The following is an 18,750-nucleotide window of genomic DNA, read 5'->3' as shown; positions in this document are numbered from 1 at the left end:
GTTATCCCCATTTTGAATGTTTATTATTCCCGTTAATATGACCTACAACTTTCGCTGTATTTTTGATATGGTGACACTTTTGGACATACTTCCTCGCATATCTCGCCTTTACCTACTTCTTCTTTCTTTCTATTTTTTGTCTACATGTAACTACCAATTATTTTGCATTTAATTTATACATTAAGTTGAGGTTGGGCGAGCCGAAGGACCAAGAGAAGGATATTTCAACCCTTGGGCCACTCGATCAAAAACCTCTATCTCGTATAGAGAATATACACTGTACAGTTCTATGAAATGAATTACAAACCCTATCGTCGCACTTGAAGTGCATCACACCAACCAATTCGAAAATGGTAAATCATCCGACAAATACATCAGAATCTCATGACAAAACGTCAAGCATTTCCTCCACCCTTCCAAATTTCTCCTTCACTTTCCCCACAGCCTTTCCCCTTTCAATCTCAGCCCGGTCAATCCGCTCCCAATCCTCCCAACTTGTCGGACGAAGGCCCAGCTCCCGCACTTCAGGAAGCACTCCTTCCCAACCAAGGCCCGAACTTCCACTTTCAGATGAATTAAGGAACGCATGTCCGTGACTACTAGTGATATGGGACGCCCAATCAGCCGCAATAGCATCAGCAGTATCAAACGCGTCCGTCATTGTCGACGCGATGACGCCAGTGGGGCCTCTCTTCACCCACCCAGCACAGTAAAGGCCAGGTAGTTGTATGGCTTCAGAAACCTCCGACAATTTGGCAGTTCTGTTAGGTGCGGGAGGTATTGCAATAACGCGGCCCTGGCCGTCATTAGGGATAATACCGCGCGAAGAGTTGAATTGGATATTCAGGTCCTCGAATCCGGGGAGCGGAAGGGATTTGTATCCGATGCTCCGGAAACATGTGCTGGTGGGGATATCGATGTGGGCAACATGGCCGTCGTCTTGGAACAACGGAGTTACTTTTGTGGTTGGGGAAAAGGGGTCCGCGGGGTCAAGTTGGTTTCTGGAGAATTTCATGTATGAGAGAACATCCGGATGTGATGGCGAACTATGGAAAGAGTGTGGCGAGAGGAGAAAGTCGAGGGACCAGGATTTGGAAGAGTCTTCGAGTTTTGTGAGCGATCCTTTTGCGAGGAGTTGGGTTAAGCGTTTTTGGGCTCTTGGGAGAGATTTAATGGTTATATCCGGAGGGAAAAGATGCTCGGGAATAGGCTCAAATGATACGGAAGGGAGCTGGAGGATTTCTCGTACTTCTTTGATTGTGAATGCGGCCTGGGAAGTAATACGTTACATTATACATATAATCACGAAACTGAAAGCCCGGGGTAGGAAGAAGCATCCCTACCTGCATCGGACCTCGTCGTCCGACCACTCTGACCCGCTTGATTGTGCTCTTTGATAATTCTTCCAGTGCATATTCCGACATATCCGTCTTTTTCAAGGCATTGACATTTGTAAGGAGAACTCTCGCGACATCCATGGCTACATTTCCCTGTCCGATCACTACCGCATCCTCCCCCGAAGTCAAGTCTGGTGCCAGATCTCTGTATTCGGGGAGGCCATTGTACCAGCCAACAAAGGCTCTAGCTGAGTATATACCACGCAGAGTCCTTTCCCCCGGAATTTCAAGCTCTTTGTCCTTCGAGGCCCCGTAAGCAAAGAGTATAGCATCGTAATGTGGCTTGAGAGAACGCAACGGAAGATCCACCCCCAGGTCAATATTGCCGATAAAATTGAATCGCGGAGAAGTTGCAACTTCAGTAAATTTCTCCTGGCAATTCTATGGCAACCGATGCGAAATGATTTGTACACTTAGCACATTTCCCATTATATTTCACAACTTATCTATTATTAAACACATACCTTCACCTCCGGATGGTCTGGTGCAACTCCAAAACGGACCAGGCCAAATGGGACGGGGAGCTGCTCGTACATGTCCACAAAAGCATCTTCAACCTTGGATATTAATCTATATGCCGCATAGAATCCAGCAGGCCCTGATCCAACAATTGCGACCCGTAGTGGGCGGCGACGGCTTTGAACCCCATGGATGCTGCTAAACTGCTTTCTCCGCAAGATCCAAGGTGTCTGTACTCTTGTTCGTAAGGGATGAAACAATCTATTTGAACGAGAGAAGCAACGAGCGCATATATTCGGAGTGCACAATGTGTTCATTGTGAGGATACCAGGTGATATTTTATATAACTCTCGAGCGCCACAGAATGAGGACCGCCTCAACGAAGTGTGATGCAATCCCCAAGTTGGTGTGGTTGCCCTGCCAACTATCACACTGTATACCACAACTAACGTCACAACAGCGGCAACACACACCCCTCTCAACCTTCGGCGACAGTGAGGGTTACATATTTAACCCTCTTCAATTTTTTGTATTTTTGCAATCCGGGATATCATAAACAGTGCATTCATTCTTTCAGATATCTGCGCCCTAGGTTTTCTCTTCTCACACGCCAGCTCTGCTTACCTCCCGCGCCATGGGACGAGTAGAGCCGCCGTTCATGTATGACCCGCCATCCTCCAACCGGTTCTCTGGTATTTCCGATAAATTTGACCCAAAATCTGTTACGCGGGAAAGCTGGACCCCGCGCGAACCTCGGATGGAAATAAAAGGACCTCTTGTGAATTTCAATACACATCCGGATTCTGTAAGGTCTCCGCTACTGGTCAAACGCAACATAACTAAGAACCAAGTGCAGCTAACGCTTTTCGCAGTATATTGTGATTCCGGATGGAAAATTTAACAAGAAAACAATGAGCCCTAAGACAAAGCACAGGGTAAAGTACACGAGAACCTTTCAACTGGTCTTGAGAGTTTGTACTTTGATCGGAGGCCTGGGACTGCTGTTCTGCGTCATATGTATCAATAAGACTGCCGGTGTAGTGTCGTGGATGATTCGTGTAGCAGTACGTTTTTGCTTTTCTCTAAATATATGGTCTTGCTATTTGCTAATTGCATGCTGTAGCCTGGGGTGACAATTCTACATACCATCTACGCGATCTACCATCTATCTCGGTCTTCTGCTGCACGCACTCCTGCTTCATCCGCGAGCTATATGTTGTTCGCTTCCGTTATGGATGCTGGGCTTATTCCACTCTATGTTTTCACAGGAATCATAGCTCGGGTTGAACAAACCAGCAAGATATATGGTTGGGGGACATTGTTCGATACTGAATTGGCAGCGAACAAAATTGAATACGCGACTTTTCTTGGTTGCTCAATTACTGCGGGCCTTCACTTTGCATCGTTGGTTATATCCATCTATCTGGCTGTTGTATTTCGCAAAATTTCAAAACTTCCTCCGGATATGAATCCATTGGAAGATAACCTAACTTCACGCCCACACAAACGCACCAAATTCAACATAGCAGAGGTCGCAACGAAACACATGAGCGACAGCACGATTGACTCTTCGGATTTTAATCGAGGATCTCTCGTAAAAGATCCATTAATTACCCCTACACGTAGTTTGCCCTTTATGCACACACGTGTTGATTCTGTTGACGCTGTTGACGATAGCCCTAGACAATCCTTCTATTCAGCACAGTCTTACCGATATTCACGATCAGATCTTCCGAGCCAACAGGCACGTCAGCATGGACAATTGCAGCATACCCCAGTCGGCATCACGCGGACGACCGCACGAGATCGTGTCGGCGGTTTATCTCGTCCTCAGTCTGCCATCATAAACACTCCCCCCAAGCGTGAGAGCTTGCGGCCAGAAGCTCCTGAAACTCCTTCCCGTAATCCTAGTGACGTGTCGTCATTATCCAAGGAAAACTGGTTTGCTTACCCTTCATCTCCATCTCCTCCACCGCACACCGACCGAGTTTCTCCATTGCCAGATCATCCTGGATCGCCCGATATGAGCGGCAAGGATATAGGTGTCAAGGATTGGGAAGGCACGACCGATTTATACGGCTTTGGCCGAAGCAACACAGTAATCAGGCATCGTAGCCAAGATAATTATAGCCCATTGAGCAGCTACTCCGATGATGATCATAACATATACGACAAGGAACATACAGAGAATTTGTACATTTACGAGCAAGATTTAAGCGATAAGGGGGGCAGCAATGCCTACGACGATGATAAGACACCATCACCCACCATAAATCCACTGAAAATGAACCCCCCAACACCGCAGCCTTCCGTGCAGCAACAGCTCAACTCGTATGGGCAGACAGGCAGTATCAATCGCATTGCGTTGACAGATGCGCCAAACCCGTCACTTAATAAAAGATACTCAACGCCAATAAAATCTCGAAATCAAGAAAACGAACTCACTAACGGGTCAACTTCCATCGGAATGGAGAACGACGCCCAGTACCACAAACAATTAACCCCTAATAGCGCTGTGAAAAATTCCACCCCGGGAAAAAAGCGATGGACGCTAAGAGGCGGAAAACCGTCCACCTACGAATCCTTACAACCGGACGACGACAGCGATGATGGTCGCGATGCCAGCCCTGCCCATCTCGATAGTGATCGCAAGGGGCGTGTGGTGAGCAACTCTGGAATTGATTTGGGATCAGGTTTTGGATCCGGCTCTCCTGGGTATGGTAGCTATCTTGCCGGGTTGGGCGTTGGGAGGAGACGGGATGTCAGTGGAAAAGCGGCGGAGGAAGGCCGAATTGCTGGAGTGCGCATGGTTGCCGAAGAGGAAGAACGCGAAGGCGCCAAACCCAAAGGACGGCGGCTTTCAAAGTCGGGAGGCGGTGAGATTAGGGCTGCTGGATGGGCTCGTTTTAAAGGGTTATAAATGCTCTTCCCACCCCTCCCCCTTATATTTTCAAAACCTGATAATTGCTTATTTGAGGGACGGACCAACCCATCCTGATATAAACCCATGATTCTTTGTTTGTTTACTGACCATTTTTTGTTCCGCAAACACCCCACCGTTTCCATTTCTTTTCGCAGGGCAACACAAATGACGAAAATATGCCGCCCTTATCTCTGGTTTATATGGTTTTCTTATGATTTTTGATTTTCTATATTCCCCATCTTCCCATCCATGTCAGTATTTTTGTTCAGTACCTGATTTCTTTTTGTGTTCTTGACATCTTGAGTGGGGTTTAGTGATACCGACGAGCTTGTGGGAATATCGAATTCCTGATCAGATGTTGTTTCGAATGGTTTTTTGCACCAGTAGATTGCTGGTAGGGTATTACCTGCTGCTGATACCCAGTGTGCCGCTGATGGAAAGGTGAATTAGAACGAGATATGGAATTTGAGATATGTATAATAATGGATACGAGGCAATTAGCTAGCTATATGGTATCGCTGATTCTGACAGATTTCGAAACGCTGTCAAAGACAACAATGGGCGTTCCTCCTCCGGCATTTATGTCGTCATCGGGCGGCTGCAGCTTCCCAACAATGTAAAACCTTGGGGTGGTTTGAAATCGGTGAACACCTGGCTCTGTGAATTCTCCTATTGTTGAATCGCCAAGAAAAAGCTTAGAAAAATCCCACCGTCGAAACAACGATATTCCGCTTGGTGAAGATACCACTTGGTCCATGCAAATGTAAAAAGCCGTGAAAACCTTCAAATCGGGCTGCTTCCCAAGCCGTTTAACGACCGGTAACCCTGGTACAAACAACAACGGAACTAGATTCTCCAAAATCTCTCCTCCGAAGCAACTATATTCCTCCCGGCGAAAATCTCACTATCCGCTTCTTCATGGAGGATCAACATACCCCTCGAATCGAGCAGCCTCTCGGGCATCACATCTCGTAGATAGTCTCTATCAATCGGGGGCACATGTTTTGTCCATTCTGGCCCGGCCACTGGAGTGTAAGGGGCATATGGATTGTTCACACCATCCCAATCACCTGGAGGAATGTTGTTTCCATCTCTCCTCATCCCTTTGCTGAGCTTAAAATTGAAAGCCTCGGGCATGGATTCGACAAGACAGGCAAGAATTGCATAGCGGATGGGGTCAGGGTCTTTTGGGTCAGGGATCCGTTCCAGCTGCCAGGAATGCTCACTGTGATACCAAAAGTATTCAACTTCATATCCAATTACTGCATTCATACTATCCCCAGCCATCGCTGCCTCGTACATACGATAAAGAGAGCGCAAGGGAGTGTCATGAGAACGCCATAGTGGAATTGCTTGTAGATTTTTGAGATCACCTTCACACCGCCTTGTCCAGCACAGTGATGGGTTGGCAACCAAGCTCAGAGGAGGAAGAGGCTCAGGTATTGGATATGACCATGAGGTTAGAGACGCAGGCAGGAAGAGACGCAGCAGAGCAAGATATGGGTGTTTGTTCCGGTGACGTAGACGGATGATGCTTCCTCGAAGTTCTAATGGGCTTTCTATAGACCGCCATATGTACCATTTCCGTCTCCACCAACTCAATTTGCGACGGGGTCGTTTGGAAGGACGTGTCATATCTGGTTACTCTTCTCTCGGCTAAGACAATGAGAACTTGAAAGAATGAAAACAGGCGATGAGTCCTGGTTGCTAAACCACGTGAGCCTCACATTTGGACAAAGGAGGTTGAAGGAGAGGGCAACAATCCACTGATCATTTAATTTATTTTCATATTGCTTTGGCCCCTACTCATATTTACCAGTAACGAAACCAGCCTCCGTTTGAAACACCTCATTCGAATTCTATTGAGGGTGGAGAGAGTAGAATAGTGATGTGTGCCAAGGATGTGTGACGGAATAACAATCGATTTGACGCTCCTCGTCCGGTCGATTCCTTCCATCCGCTCCAGATAACCTTGAAGCATTCGTTATTTGAATGGCAAGAAATTATCAATCCCTTCTTGTCTTGGTAGCCAACGCGTTTTTGCTTGATCCTTAATTGGTACCAGTTCCCAGTTGATAACTACAGTTATTTACGGAGGCCCAAGCTCCAGTTCCTAAACTGCAACGTCTCGAGTACAGCTGTTTGGCATCAGGAATTTTGACCTTGCTGCATGTGCGGTGCTGAACACTGAGGGAATACCTCATGCGTTCATCTGTGGGTATGCTGTCACTCTCATAGGTGGTCAACGGTCAACTCTAGCTTTAAGGATGTCAACATCATCATTGGGCAGCCTGCGGACGGATTCAGACAATTTCTGTTAGAGTCTGATCCCGGGTTTATCATGTCTTCGACAAATCAATTGCTCCACAGGGCCGTACGCCAATCCATCACGGTTATGACTTGTATATCCAACAAATAACAAATACACAGATGCTAGAGGAGCATGTTCCAGTGGAACCCCTGTTGGGTGGTGAGGATGTGGCGCTGAAACTTCCAACTTGAACTTCTAGCAGATAGGAATAGTGTCTGCCATCCCGGAGTTTAATCGAGTGAATTTTGAGTCTTCCGAAATTAGTGAATTTCACGCGATATGAATCAACGAGATGATTCAATTTACCCTTTAAGCCCACTCCATTGACTTCACTGATATGAATGGCGGAATCAGTTCACTCTTCTGGCATGCGATATATTTGCTCGCAGATACATCTATCCATGCTTCCTCTATTCCCTTTTTCTATTATTTCATAATATTGCGTTCGAGTATTTTTCGTCTGGCTTTGTCCCTGTTACTACCTGGAAGAAGCCAACTCCCCACTATCAAATTACTGCCGCTCTTCGTTGAGTGAACTATGCATACAAGTCGCACCCAAAAGAAGGCCACGGCCTGCTACTATTGGTACAATGGTAGGTGTAAATATACAGCGGATGCTTGCATGTATGCGCATCGCCATACCGGCCAGGTTGCGAAGAGGCCACCGTCGACTACTAAGTTAGGTATGGATACGATTTCCCAACCCATCCATCAGGTAGGATGTTTGGGATTTAGGCCAGACTCTTACTGCCATCACAGAATCCAAGCCAGACCAGCGGGATAATAGGGACCTAATCTCATTGGTGGGTAACGACGATATAATAGAGGATACGGTATGCGTTGATCCTGTTAATTGAATAATGCTGCACAGGACAAATATCTAGCACATGTGTTAAGTTTTCTTAGATTTCAAGTGCCGCTGCGACAGAGAATTCATCATGCACAATCGTTTTACAAACTCCAGCCGAAGCATCTGAATGTCTTACCCTGGCCGAGGCCGTTATCAAAGCTCTGCAATCTAATACGGACTCCAGCGGTATTAAGGCCATGCTTGCTACGAATCCCCCTGAGCGTGTGCTAAAAGCACTCAACAAAGGCATTGATGGGTTTTCCGCTATTTTTGAAGCAGTCAAACGGAACGACGCAGATATTATAGAACTACTCGTTGAAAATGGGGCCAACCCAAATGCAACAGAGCATAATTCCGATATCCCGCTTCTTGCATTTGCAATTTTGCGAGGTGCGACAATTACAATTATACAAACGCTCCTGAGTGTGGGAACGAATCCTCATTCTATTCCTCGAGACTTGTGGGGCGGATCCATCTCCGGGACATTCGACAACGACACTGAGTTGCTAACTGGCAATTTGACGCTAGATACTCGCTGGTACAATAGATTACACCGTGCTTCACTCCTAAAGCGACTGGATTTTGGTGTAAGATACCATCTCCTAGCTTCGAGCAAATTAGAGGCTCCAACCAAGAATGAACGACGGAATGCCGAAAGATTAGGCATCAAATCTCTCCTCCAGTTACCTTATTTCTCTGTCGGACAAAGACTTGCTATAAAACGTGTCACGGAATATGTCCAATCTCATCTTTTGCTTCCCAGCAGTAACCAGCCATTAATGCTGGCATTTGTTGGTCCTCCAGGCCATGGCCAGCTGAAGCTCGCCGCCAGCGTTGGCAAAATAGTACCTTTTAACTCAATCGTTGCGCGCACGAAAAAGATGAACAATTATTCTGCCAATGAGCAGATACCGGATAAAGAAATCTCCACCAACAAACCTAGCAGATTAGAGGTGGTTTATATCGATGACATCGACAAAATTGGTCGGTTGAATCTAATTACCCTCCTAAATGGTCCTACACAAGGTGAGCGTTTGTAAATGTACATGTAAAGTACATACAAACCAGCCCAAGCCAGGTCAATCAGAGCTCTGTTTTGAAGCTTGAAATAACTGTCCAAGCTGAGTTTTTAATTTTGTTTGAATCCCTCCAGGAGCTGGCTGGCATGAAACTAACCGCAACTTCTCAGCTAGCTCGAACACTATCTGTATTCTTTCTGTAACTGACGGTGAGAGCACAATTCTCGACTTTTACGAAACATACCTCGGAAACGCCCCCAAGGACGAATTACTCTCCGCCCCTTGGGACGAACTGGATAAAGCGTTGAAGAAGGACCTCTTAAAAAGCTATGGGGTATTTTTATAGGCTAACTCCGGCCCTTGCCCAGTAAAATAATGAATATAGCTCTAACAAAACAAAACTATACAGTCCTCCCTAACCAGTCATATTGATGCCATAATCCCGTTCTTCCCCTACTCCGATTCCGAAGCCGAGGCTCTAGCATATAAATACATCAACGATCTACGTTCGCGTCTAGCTAATGCCGACGTAGGCGACAATGCCTATGCTGCAAAACCTGCAACTGCAAACGCATCCACATTCTTAAGCGCTATTCATCTCGATCTTGAAGGAGACGACAGGGCGATCTGTGAGCATATTGCGAAGAAGAGCTATGACATGAGTCTCGGGGAACGGTCTATTCAGCAGGGGGTTATCAGGGAAATCCAGCTCCCGATTATCGAGCAGTGGATAAAGAAGATTCCTGAGGCTGAGGAGAGCTTCCGGGGATATGGACAGGCACCGTGGTGTTCCGGGTTGGGCTTGGGGAGCCCCCATTCCTCTACCTCCATGTCTACATCTGGTGGTGCACATGCCCTATCTGCTCAGGGGGTCACAAAAGCTGCTGTTAAGTTGGTGGCGAACGAGCACCCCGATGTGATGGTACGTGGGAGGAAGGGCCATCTTTCAATTTCAGTGTCTTTGGAATAGGGAAAGTTCGGATCAAAATGACAAAAATAGCAGGGCATGGTAAAGCGGTGATGGTTTTTCTTGATTGGAGACGGGAAAGGTATAATAAGTTCTCTGCACTAAGATGAACGGGGGTTACCTAGTTTTGGAAGAGAGTAGCTGGTTGGAGCGGACGGGGAAGATGGGTACTGCGGTAGGTGTTTGATATTAGTTGTTTTATCTGCCAATAACATGAAAAAAAGCAGAGCGTTGGCCTGGGCAGTATCGGAAAAAAAGGATATTGTATCAGAAATTCTTAACGACAGAGGATTTAGCGATAGAAACAGTTATACAATCGGAAAATTAGCAAGTCAAATTTGAGGACAAATGTATTAATTTCCATAGGGTACTTTTTCTCACGTCTGGTTTGGTCCAACGCATTACCATAATGTTATATGACTAAGAAAGCCCTTTCCCGTGTTTTCTCGAATACCCGTAGGTGCTGATGGTTTTTGAAGTGGGGGAAATGAAAAGCAGAAAGAAATTTTCAACCTCGCTTTATTAAATTTGTTTTGTAGATCGTAGATCATCGTCCGTTAAGCGTTGAATCCGAACTAGAATTAAAACTGGAGTCACTTCGTTCCTAACAGGCAACAAAAATGACAATATCAATAACAAGTAATATTCCTTGTTATTATTTTACCCTTTGGAATTCCCAAAAAGAGAAAGATGAAAAAAGCACGGAAGGATAATCTTCTAAAGCGCCAGAGGTCCGCAACAAGCAAAACTAGCTGTAAGGAACAGGGACTTGGAGCAAGAGAAAGTAGCGGGAACGACTGAGCAAGGAAAGAGTGGATGAAGCGTTTGAGATGGGCGAAGGTAGGCGGGAATAGCGTAAAAGAGTAAAAGAAAATTACGGCGAATCAAAATGTAAAATTCATGAAAAGTCTTCCCCAGGCTCTTCGATACTGTTCTTGACACGGAGTAATATTGCTGTTTTCCACTTATCCAGCTTGCTTAACTGATCGTATTGGAATAACTTGTCGCCAAAAGACTCTGCATCGCCCTGCTCAACAGCCTGCGCCAAATCAACGAGGAGCATATGTTCGCGAGTCGTTGTGAAGGAGTTATCGAGGTCTCTATAGTTTTGGAGAGCACGATTGGTAGCGACGAGGTCCTGCAAGACAACGTGGGATTATTTTTAGCTGACGCACGCACAGAGAAGAAAATAATAGGCTAGAAGATAACAGGTATAATTTTACTCTTCTTTTTTTTATTTAAAAAAAAGTTTTTCCTTACATTTGACGCAAGGTGGCAGATGCCAGCTTTCAAGAAGTAGTCTTTCACGGAATATTTCATCAGGTTATTGTTAATGGAGGATTTTGCAACGCGTTCGTAGTGCTCGATGGATTTGTAGTAATCTCCTTTGAGCGCGGCAAGGTCTGCGACTTTGAGATAATGCTTGTTCGCTAGCCTGTTAAACAGAAATATCCACGATCAGTTATCCTGTTTTGCCCTATGGACTAATGTTACCTGAAAGGACGGAGGAAGAAAGGAGAGAATGCCTACGCTTCCGCGTTATCTCCTTCGAACCATTCCGCGGCCTTTTCATAGGCTTCCAACGCTCGTCCTTCATCGCCAATTTCTACCTCGTATATTTCAGCTAAGTTTTGTTGGTGGGTCGCAGCCCGTCTGAAGTTTCCCTTAGAAATATAATGCTGGATGGCAATCTGCAGCACTCGGGCTGCGTCTTCGGGGTCTGTCTTTCGGTATACTTTAAACGCCTCAGTCAAGAGGTTGGCCGCATCGTCTGGCTCGTTCAGGTTGGTGGTGAAAACAGTGGCAGCTTTCTCAAACGCCATGCCCGCTTCCTTATCTACATTTTCCACGATATTAGCCGTGGATTGCTTTTTCCGGCGGTTCCCAGGAAACGGCGGAGCTGAGAAAATATGCAAGAGCGGGGCGGGGACAACCAACTCATCTTCTGTGCCCGGAAAGCATTGGCGGCTTGTGAATAGAGGTCTGCAGCGTTTTCGTATTTTTCCGTTCGCCCACCGAAAAGGCTGAATCCACCTGAAGCACTCTGAAGTGCTTTATCTGCCTGTCATGTTTTCAAACTGTTAGGCCTCCATCGGATGGATGGCGGGGAATATGATTGCACACCTTCTGTAGTAGGACTCGGGGATCCTGTGCCATGGTTGAAACTGTAAAGGCGGTTTGGCTGTTTTAGGGAAATAGGAAAACCAGTAGAAATTACAGCTGGATGTAGATCTGGTGTGTGTGGTGGTGTGTATACCGGTTGATGTTGAGGACGTCGCTGGATATGCCGACGTTGTCCGCAATGGATGTTGTCATGGCTTGGCGGGGTCTATCGAGGTTATTTAGGGCAGAAATCGCTGATCTAACTATAAGCGACACTCTTTTTCGTGCAAAACATCGCGTCCCTCCTCGAATATCAAAAATTGGTCCCAGTTAAGTAGAAATTAAACATTAAAGAGCAGACACTAACTGACTCGGCCTATTCTAACTATTCTACATTGGTTCAAATGGCACTCTGCCGCGCCTGGTCGACGCGACCACTCCTGCCAACGATCCGCAGAACGACCCATCACATCGGAGCAAGAAGTATTCGACCGACTCCGCCACCAGCAACTGCTCAAACCGACGATCCAGCGTCCATTCTCTCAAAGCCCAGTTGGTCTGTCAAATCCCTCTTACCAGAGAACACATCTTCTCCCAAATCACGTACTATATCCTCGAAGCAGCTCCACCACCTCCTCCGGCTTTCCGCACTTCCACCACCGTCAAGCGCCGAAGAGGAGGAGGAGATGCTCAAAACCCTTGAATCGCAAATTCATTTTGTGAAGAAGGTCCAGGGCATTGACACTACGGGTGTTACGCCTCTGCGCAGTATTAGTGACGAGTCGGAGGAGGCACAGGAGGAAAATAAAATCAGCTTAAAGACCCTCGAGGCATCTCTAAAACAAGAGCGCTATATCGGCCGAAGTAGAAGAATTCAGCGCACGAGATCTGAGAGGTCTACCAATCCGGACGACGAGGTTTGGGATGGTGATGCCTTGAAACCAGCATCAAAAACAATGGGGAGGTACTTCGTGGTCCAGTCAAGCTAAATTAGGAAGCTTGGTAAAAGCACGATCTAGAGGATATAACCTGGTTCCATTCCATACCCATCCAATACTCAGTATGTCTCACCCTTCAACCGCCTAGTGTCACTGAACCTATTCTCTTCGATCGTCGTACAAGCTTCCTCCCGTGGAGCGATGTGCTGACTCATCGGGCTGGTAGACACCTTCCTTCTTCTTCGGACCATCTTCCGTTCATTTGTTTATCCTACAAACCTATCAACAATTCGACTACTCCGCCATTTGTACGACTGTTCACTGCCACTTGGACCACATGGGACGAGAATTCCACGCAATAAAAGTTAATTTTAACTACGTTAAATGCCTACAGCTTCTTTAGCGCCATTCAGTCTCATGGATTCGATGATGAACCCAAGGAGTAGTCGAGGCGGTGACCATGAAATGGGAAGACAGGACCGACAAACACAAAATGAGGCTCACCTAGCTTCAGTCCTATGCCTAAACGAACGACAGGACCTGGCCCTTCTCATTGTGGATATTATGGATCAAATGGAGCAGACAATTTGTGATCATTTCAACACAGAGCATTCGAGACCGCAGCCAAATGATAATGAGCCGTCCCCAGACAACCTCGACCCAGCTGCTCTCAAGCAGGAGAAGCCTGGTCTTGTGTCCCGAAAGTCATCCACAATGGAAGTAAAAGCTGAGGCGGAAGCTCTTCGGTATTTTGGTACTTGGAAAGATTCAGTCATTTATCGGATTGGGGAGATCATAAACGCCCCTGATTGTCCAGAACTCCACAAGCAGCAGCAGCGTGAGGGACAGATTGACGAGAGCGCGGAAAACACCGCACCATCTGATTCTAGAAGATTAACCTGCACACCTAAAGGCTCTCCAAGCAGGTATCCACCAGTGGAGACTCCCTTGAATGAACTTCCACGTGCCACGAAATTAATTATTCTTCATTCGGCTCTCCTTCTGCTTCTAAGTCTTCAACACTACAGTGCACATTCGCGAGTTCTGCTGCTCAGGATGGCCGCCAGTCTTGGACTGTCCGTAGATGACTTGGTTAACGATGAGATCCAGGTCGCAGAAGGCCTGTTACAAACTGCCAAGGTACTGACGGCAGATGAAGAAGCCAAAGCAAAGGTTGAAAAGACGAAAAATTCAAGGAAATGGAAAATTGGCCTTGCGTCCATCGCTGGAGGTGTTCTCATTGGAGTAACCGGAGGATTAGCTGCCCCCTTTGTTGCTGCCGGCATTGGTGCAGTGATGGGTGGACTCGGCCTGGGAGCAACCGTTGCAGCGGGATACCTGGGTGCAGTTGCCAGTAGCGCCACTGTTATTGGAGGGATATTTGGGGCATATGGCGCCAGAATGACTGGAAAGATGATGGAGCGGTACGCAAAGGAGGTTGAAGATTTTGCATTCCTTCCCATCCATACACCAATACATCCAGAGGGAGAGAGCATAACTTCTATGACAACGGATCAACGTCTTAGGGTTACAATTGCTATTAGCGGCTGGCTTACTGAGCAAGAGGATTTCGTAAATCCCTGGCGGGTTCTCGGACGTGATTCTGAATCGTTTGCCCTACGGTGGGAGTTTAAAGCGCTAGCGAAACTTGGCAACGCGCTGACGACGATTGTGAGACATACAGCTTGGGCTTTTGCATCCAAACAAGCTATATCCGGTACCGTTTTCTCGCCTATCCTTGGTGCAGTGATGTGGCCCGTCGCCCTGTTAAATCTTTCTCACATAATCGATAATCCGTTTAGTATCGCGAAAATCCGCGCTGATAAGGCTGGTCAGGTCCTTGCGGATGCGTTAATTAACAAAGCCCAGGGTGAACGTCCAGTGACGTTGGTTGGGTACTCTATGGGTGCTCGTGTGATTTTTTCTTGCCTCACAAGTCTTGCGAAAAGACGCGCGTATGGTTTGGTCGAATCCGCTATTCTTATTGGGTCTCCTACTCCGTCGACAACCAGCCATTGGCGGCTAATGCGAACCGTTGTTAGCGGTCGATTGGTCAATGTTTTCTCCTTTAACGACTCGATCCTCGGATTTCTGTACCGTGCTAATAGTGCCCAATTCGGAATAGCCGGTCTCCAGTCCATCTCAGGCGTCCCTGGAATAGAGAACTTCGATGTGAGTGATGTTGTTAGTGGCCATTTGAAATACCAGTATATGGTTGGATACATTCTCAAAAGGATCGGATACGATCACCTGGACAAGGATCAATTGCAACGTCAAACTGACATTTTGAGGGCTATGGATGAAGGAGACGATAAGAAGCTTGAGTGGGAAAAAGAGCAGGTGCGAATTAAGATGAAATTGGAGCAACACCAACAGATGGATAATAGTCGTATGCAGGAACCTTTGCTTGTTGGGGAGCAGCCAGTCGAAAGAGAGGTTGAAGGAGGACAAGAACAGTCTCAGATGAGCTTGGGACCACAGCAACTCCAGGAAAATATCAGTATGCCTGAACCATCTTCTGCTGAAGTCCAGCGGCTGGAAAGGGAGGTGGAAGAACAGACTCAGCAAACCCTGTGCCGTGCCTGACTTGGAAGACTAGAGATTATGGATCAGACTAATGATTGAGTATATCATGGGTAAATTGTCTGCTGGTCGTTACGAACGAATTTTTATTATGCTTAAATGGGTTACTTGCCACACCTCGCGCTCACCTCTGGTAGCTGGATTGGTGCCTGATGTTTTAGGTCGTTTTTGGTTCTTATCGTTTTAGCATGTCTGTTGTTCTCATTAAGCAGATATTTTTAGCAAGGAAGTGGTAAATTGTTTAGTTTCCAAGTGATCTGCGTATGCATATGTTTATCGAAAGTGGTTGGAGTAGGATAAACGGAAGAAGGTATAAACGAAAATCATCAATCAATCGTAATAATAATATGAAAAATAGCCTTCTTAAGTCGTGGATATATCGATTCAGTTTCCCCTAGGACTATACCTTCCAAGCCCCGTAACCCGCAATATCGTGGAATTTTTAAATCGCCATGCAAAAAAGGGGCAAAACGCCAACAAAAATCATCTCAAAAAAGAGCGTCTCTACATCGAAACATCTAAAAAGCTCAATGCGCCTCCTGCCCCCACGCAACAGCCTTTCGAGGAAAAACACGTTTATACAAGCTAATCCCAATAGCATCCTGCGGATTAATCTTCGCATCAAACGTCGCCTTAAAATACCCATGGGTCCCCAAACTCTCCTTGATATACCCGCTGCGGCCCCGCTTCGTCCACAGCTGTAGAGCTTTAAACCAATTCACGTCCTCCGCGTTGAAGAACATGTACCGCACCGTGACGACCTTCTTGTGGATCTTGTACGGGTGGCCGGTCAGGATAACGCGCTTGGCAACGACCCGCGAATGGTCAGGTGCAATAGTCGTGCCGGAGCCGATGAGTTCCCAGTTCTCGAGCTCATTGGAGGATGATATGACAGGGAGGGTGTTGCCACTATTATCCGTGCTTGGATCCATGGCTTCGGTATCCGTGGCCGCGGTCGCTGTCTTTTTAAATACTAAGACGGGTATCGAACCCCAGGAGACGGGGCCGATGAATGTTGCTACGGCGCTGCGGCCTGGATGTAAATATCGGTCGAACTTGTGGACGTTATTGGGAGTGTTTCCGGCGGCAGAGAAGATTGGTTTAATGACCAGGCGGCGGGGACCGCATTGTATGATTAGTTCTTCTTTAGATTTGAGAGGTTCTTCGACAGTGGAGTTAAGGCTCATGTTGATGTTGACGACTGCCAGTTTATGTTCGTGTCGGAGGAGCGAGAAAAGAGAGGTTGGTTGTGAAGGGAGTGACTTTAAGTGGAGAGGCACGTCGCCGAGATGAACATTAACACGGGTACCGGCCTTGACACCACCGACGAGTGCTTCCCGAAGACATTGGTTTTTGGAACCCTTGTAGTCTACGACCTGTAGAAGACGATTCCAGTCTTCAGGCTCATGCGCCCTGTCTTCCTCCACTTCCCATCTACTCGTTTTAAGGCTTTTGAGTCCTCTATATCTTGCTAGTCTTTCTCTTGCAACGGTAGATGGATGAAGTTCAATCTCGTCGGGGAATTCCAAATCATCTTTCGTCTCATTCTTCCGGCTTGCGCGATATTCTTCTATTTGTTGCGCTTCGTCCTCAGGTGATGGGTCGAGAAACATCTCAGACTGTGGATATTCGGAAGGGCCGGCTTCAGTCATAGTGTCTCTATTGTCGGGATTGAAAAAGCCATCTTCTGGACCAGCTGGAGTATCCAAATCCATACCATCATCGATATCATCCATTTCATCGACCAGGTCAGAACCGGAGTCAGAGACGTCATCAAGGTACCATGCCGCCTGGTAATCAGATGTGCCCTTCGGCAGACGTCTCGGACGCGATGAATGCTTGTCATCGCCATCCGAGAAGTAATGGTGATCATCAAGCAGTACCCCTTTCTTTTCAGTATCAGCCATAGAAATAGTATCATCCATCATAACGACCTCCTCAGGTGCGACGGTAGCCATGTCGTCGCAATCAACACTTGGCTGATCCAAAACTTGCTGTTCCACTGTGTTGTTGATGCTCATTCCACCATCTGCTTCCCTTTGCTTAAGTGACAGCGATGGCGCAGCGGTGATGGATGTGATCTTATAATCGCCCCAGGTGGGTATATGGACCAAGCGGTCAGCTTTTAAGCCTCTACCCCGTACAACGCCGGTTACTATAACCTCACCAGACGCCTCAGACGATGGTTCGGGCCATAGTACAGATTCAATTAGCATCCAACTTCTATCATCCCGCCAACGAATACCCTTTGGTGTTGCCGTACATATCCCCCGAACTATGTTGGAACATTCCTGCCTCGAATCCAAAGAATGTACCTTGTCTAGTGTGGGAAAGAAATGGGCGATGAAAGATTTGAGTGAAGCAGTAAATTGCTGGCGCTTTTTGGGAGGCGTGATTTTCTCAAGCCCCTAAGAAATGGAGAATGTCAGTCACTGTTGAATTGAAAAAAAATGAAAATAATGAAAATAATTGGCTCGTAAGGGTGTTTTTCGCATACCTGTACTACTGCAAGCACATTGGATATCCCTTGACCTTCAATCGCACGCAGCATTAATTTGGCCCCTTCGTCTAGTTTATTGTCTGCGGGCAGAATAAAAATGACAAAATCTGCCAAGCGACATGTATCCAGTGCGCTTATCAAATCCTTCCTTGTAGGAATGTACAAGACATTTTGCTTAAATCTCTCTATGCGAACGCGGTACATGCGCCCTTGAATATCTGTTTCCGGGATATCGAGACTCTCGTTTAAACTCCTGATGGCTGCCTCCGTGTTTACGGTATCCGCAAGAGGGATAACGGCAACATGTTTCGACGCTCCATTCTGGCCGGAGAATATGCTCACGGATTCGGATTGGTTTTTGTGCTTCAGTCTTTGTTTCTGGCGTGCTTGATTCCGGCGGTCGAGTTTCGACATCAATTGTTGGTGGGGAGTTTTGCGACTGCCCCTCTCCTCGATTTTGCCTATCGAGATCATAGGTTAGCCTGGACGCAACAATATTATATAGAAAAAATTCAAAATATATTCCTTGTTATTTTTATTCCCCCCCCCCCCCCGTTTACAAATATATATACAAGATCACGCACCTTTAGATAAGTCCTTAAGAGCGCCCTTTGACATATGCTTGGACTTAAACGCCTTGTTTATTGATTTGGTCGTATTCCGGTGGTGGTGCGGGACAGCCACGGCGCTGGGAGCCATG

At 46.8% G+C, this 18,750-nt stretch overlaps 7 protein-coding genes across 7 annotated transcripts; 3 read left to right on the top strand and 4 right to left on the bottom strand.

Annotated features, from left to right (window-relative positions):
• Positions 1–382: 382 nt before the first annotated feature.
• Positions 383–2,173, bottom strand: HCBG_00978 (NADPH:adrenodoxin oxidoreductase; the record flags this gene model as incomplete). Its single annotated transcript, XM_045428028.1, has 3 exons — positions 383–1,270; positions 1,344–1,778; positions 1,862–2,173. The coding sequence occupies 3 exons, from the start codon at positions 2,171–2,173 to the stop codon at positions 383–385; spliced, it is 1,635 nt and encodes a 544-aa protein (XP_045292003.1).
• Positions 2,174–2,490: 317 nt separating this feature from the next.
• Positions 2,491–4,776, top strand: HCBG_00977 (uncharacterized protein; the record flags this gene model as incomplete). The annotated part of the gene is made up of 3 exons (XM_045428027.1): positions 2,491–2,661; positions 2,729–2,920; positions 2,980–4,776. 3 exons carry the CDS (start codon positions 2,491–2,493, stop codon positions 4,774–4,776), a joined length of 2,160 nt encoding a protein of 719 aa, XP_045292002.1.
• A 508-nt stretch (positions 4,777–5,284) lies between these two features.
• On the bottom strand, positions 5,285–6,414 carry HCBG_00976 (uncharacterized protein; the record flags this gene model as incomplete). The annotated part of the gene is made up of 2 exons (XM_045428026.1): positions 5,285–5,448; positions 5,715–6,414. 2 exons carry the CDS (start codon positions 6,412–6,414, stop codon positions 5,285–5,287), a joined length of 864 nt encoding a protein of 287 aa, XP_045292001.1.
• A 1,214-nt stretch (positions 6,415–7,628) lies between these two features.
• Positions 7,629–10,105, top strand: HCBG_00975 (uncharacterized protein; the record flags this gene model as incomplete). Its single annotated transcript, XM_045428025.1, has 7 exons — positions 7,629–7,773; positions 7,826–7,923; positions 7,997–8,330; positions 8,469–8,966; positions 9,130–9,293; positions 9,369–9,881; positions 10,052–10,105. 7 exons carry the CDS (start codon positions 7,629–7,631, stop codon positions 10,103–10,105), a joined length of 1,806 nt encoding a protein of 601 aa, XP_045292000.1.
• Positions 10,106–10,427: 322 nt separating this feature from the next.
• On the bottom strand, positions 10,428–12,150 carry HCBG_00974 (vesicular-fusion protein sec17; the record flags this gene model as incomplete). The annotated part of the gene is made up of 5 exons (XM_045428024.1): positions 10,428–11,064; positions 11,187–11,361; positions 11,457–11,763; positions 11,865–11,988; positions 12,051–12,150. 5 exons carry the CDS (start codon positions 12,081–12,083, stop codon positions 10,825–10,827), a joined length of 879 nt encoding a protein of 292 aa, XP_045291999.1.
• Positions 12,151–12,433: 283 nt separating this feature from the next.
• On the top strand, positions 12,434–15,553 carry HCBG_00973 (DUF726 domain-containing protein; the record flags this gene model as incomplete). Its single annotated transcript, XM_045428023.1, has 3 exons — positions 12,434–12,993; positions 13,049–13,089; positions 13,371–15,553. 3 exons carry the CDS (start codon positions 12,434–12,436, stop codon positions 15,551–15,553), a joined length of 2,784 nt encoding a protein of 927 aa, XP_045291998.1.
• A 317-nt stretch (positions 15,554–15,870) lies between these two features.
• On the bottom strand, positions 15,871–18,749 carry HCBG_00972 (ribosome biogenesis protein TSR1; the record flags this gene model as incomplete). The annotated part of the gene is made up of 3 exons (XM_045428022.1): positions 15,871–17,958; positions 18,048–18,511; positions 18,635–18,749. 3 exons carry the CDS (start codon positions 18,747–18,749, stop codon positions 16,078–16,080), a joined length of 2,460 nt encoding a protein of 819 aa, XP_045291997.1.
• Position 18,750: the final 1 nt, after the last annotated feature.

The sequence above is a fragment of the Histoplasma capsulatum genome (assembly GCF_000150115.1).
Source record: "Histoplasma capsulatum G186AR genomic scaffold supercont2.1, whole genome shotgun sequence".
Classification (NCBI taxonomy): domain Eukaryota; kingdom Fungi; phylum Ascomycota; class Eurotiomycetes; order Onygenales; family Ajellomycetaceae; genus Histoplasma; species Histoplasma capsulatum.
The sequence above is the reverse complement of the archived record's forward strand: the minus strand, read 5'-3'. Positions and strand labels throughout refer to the sequence as shown.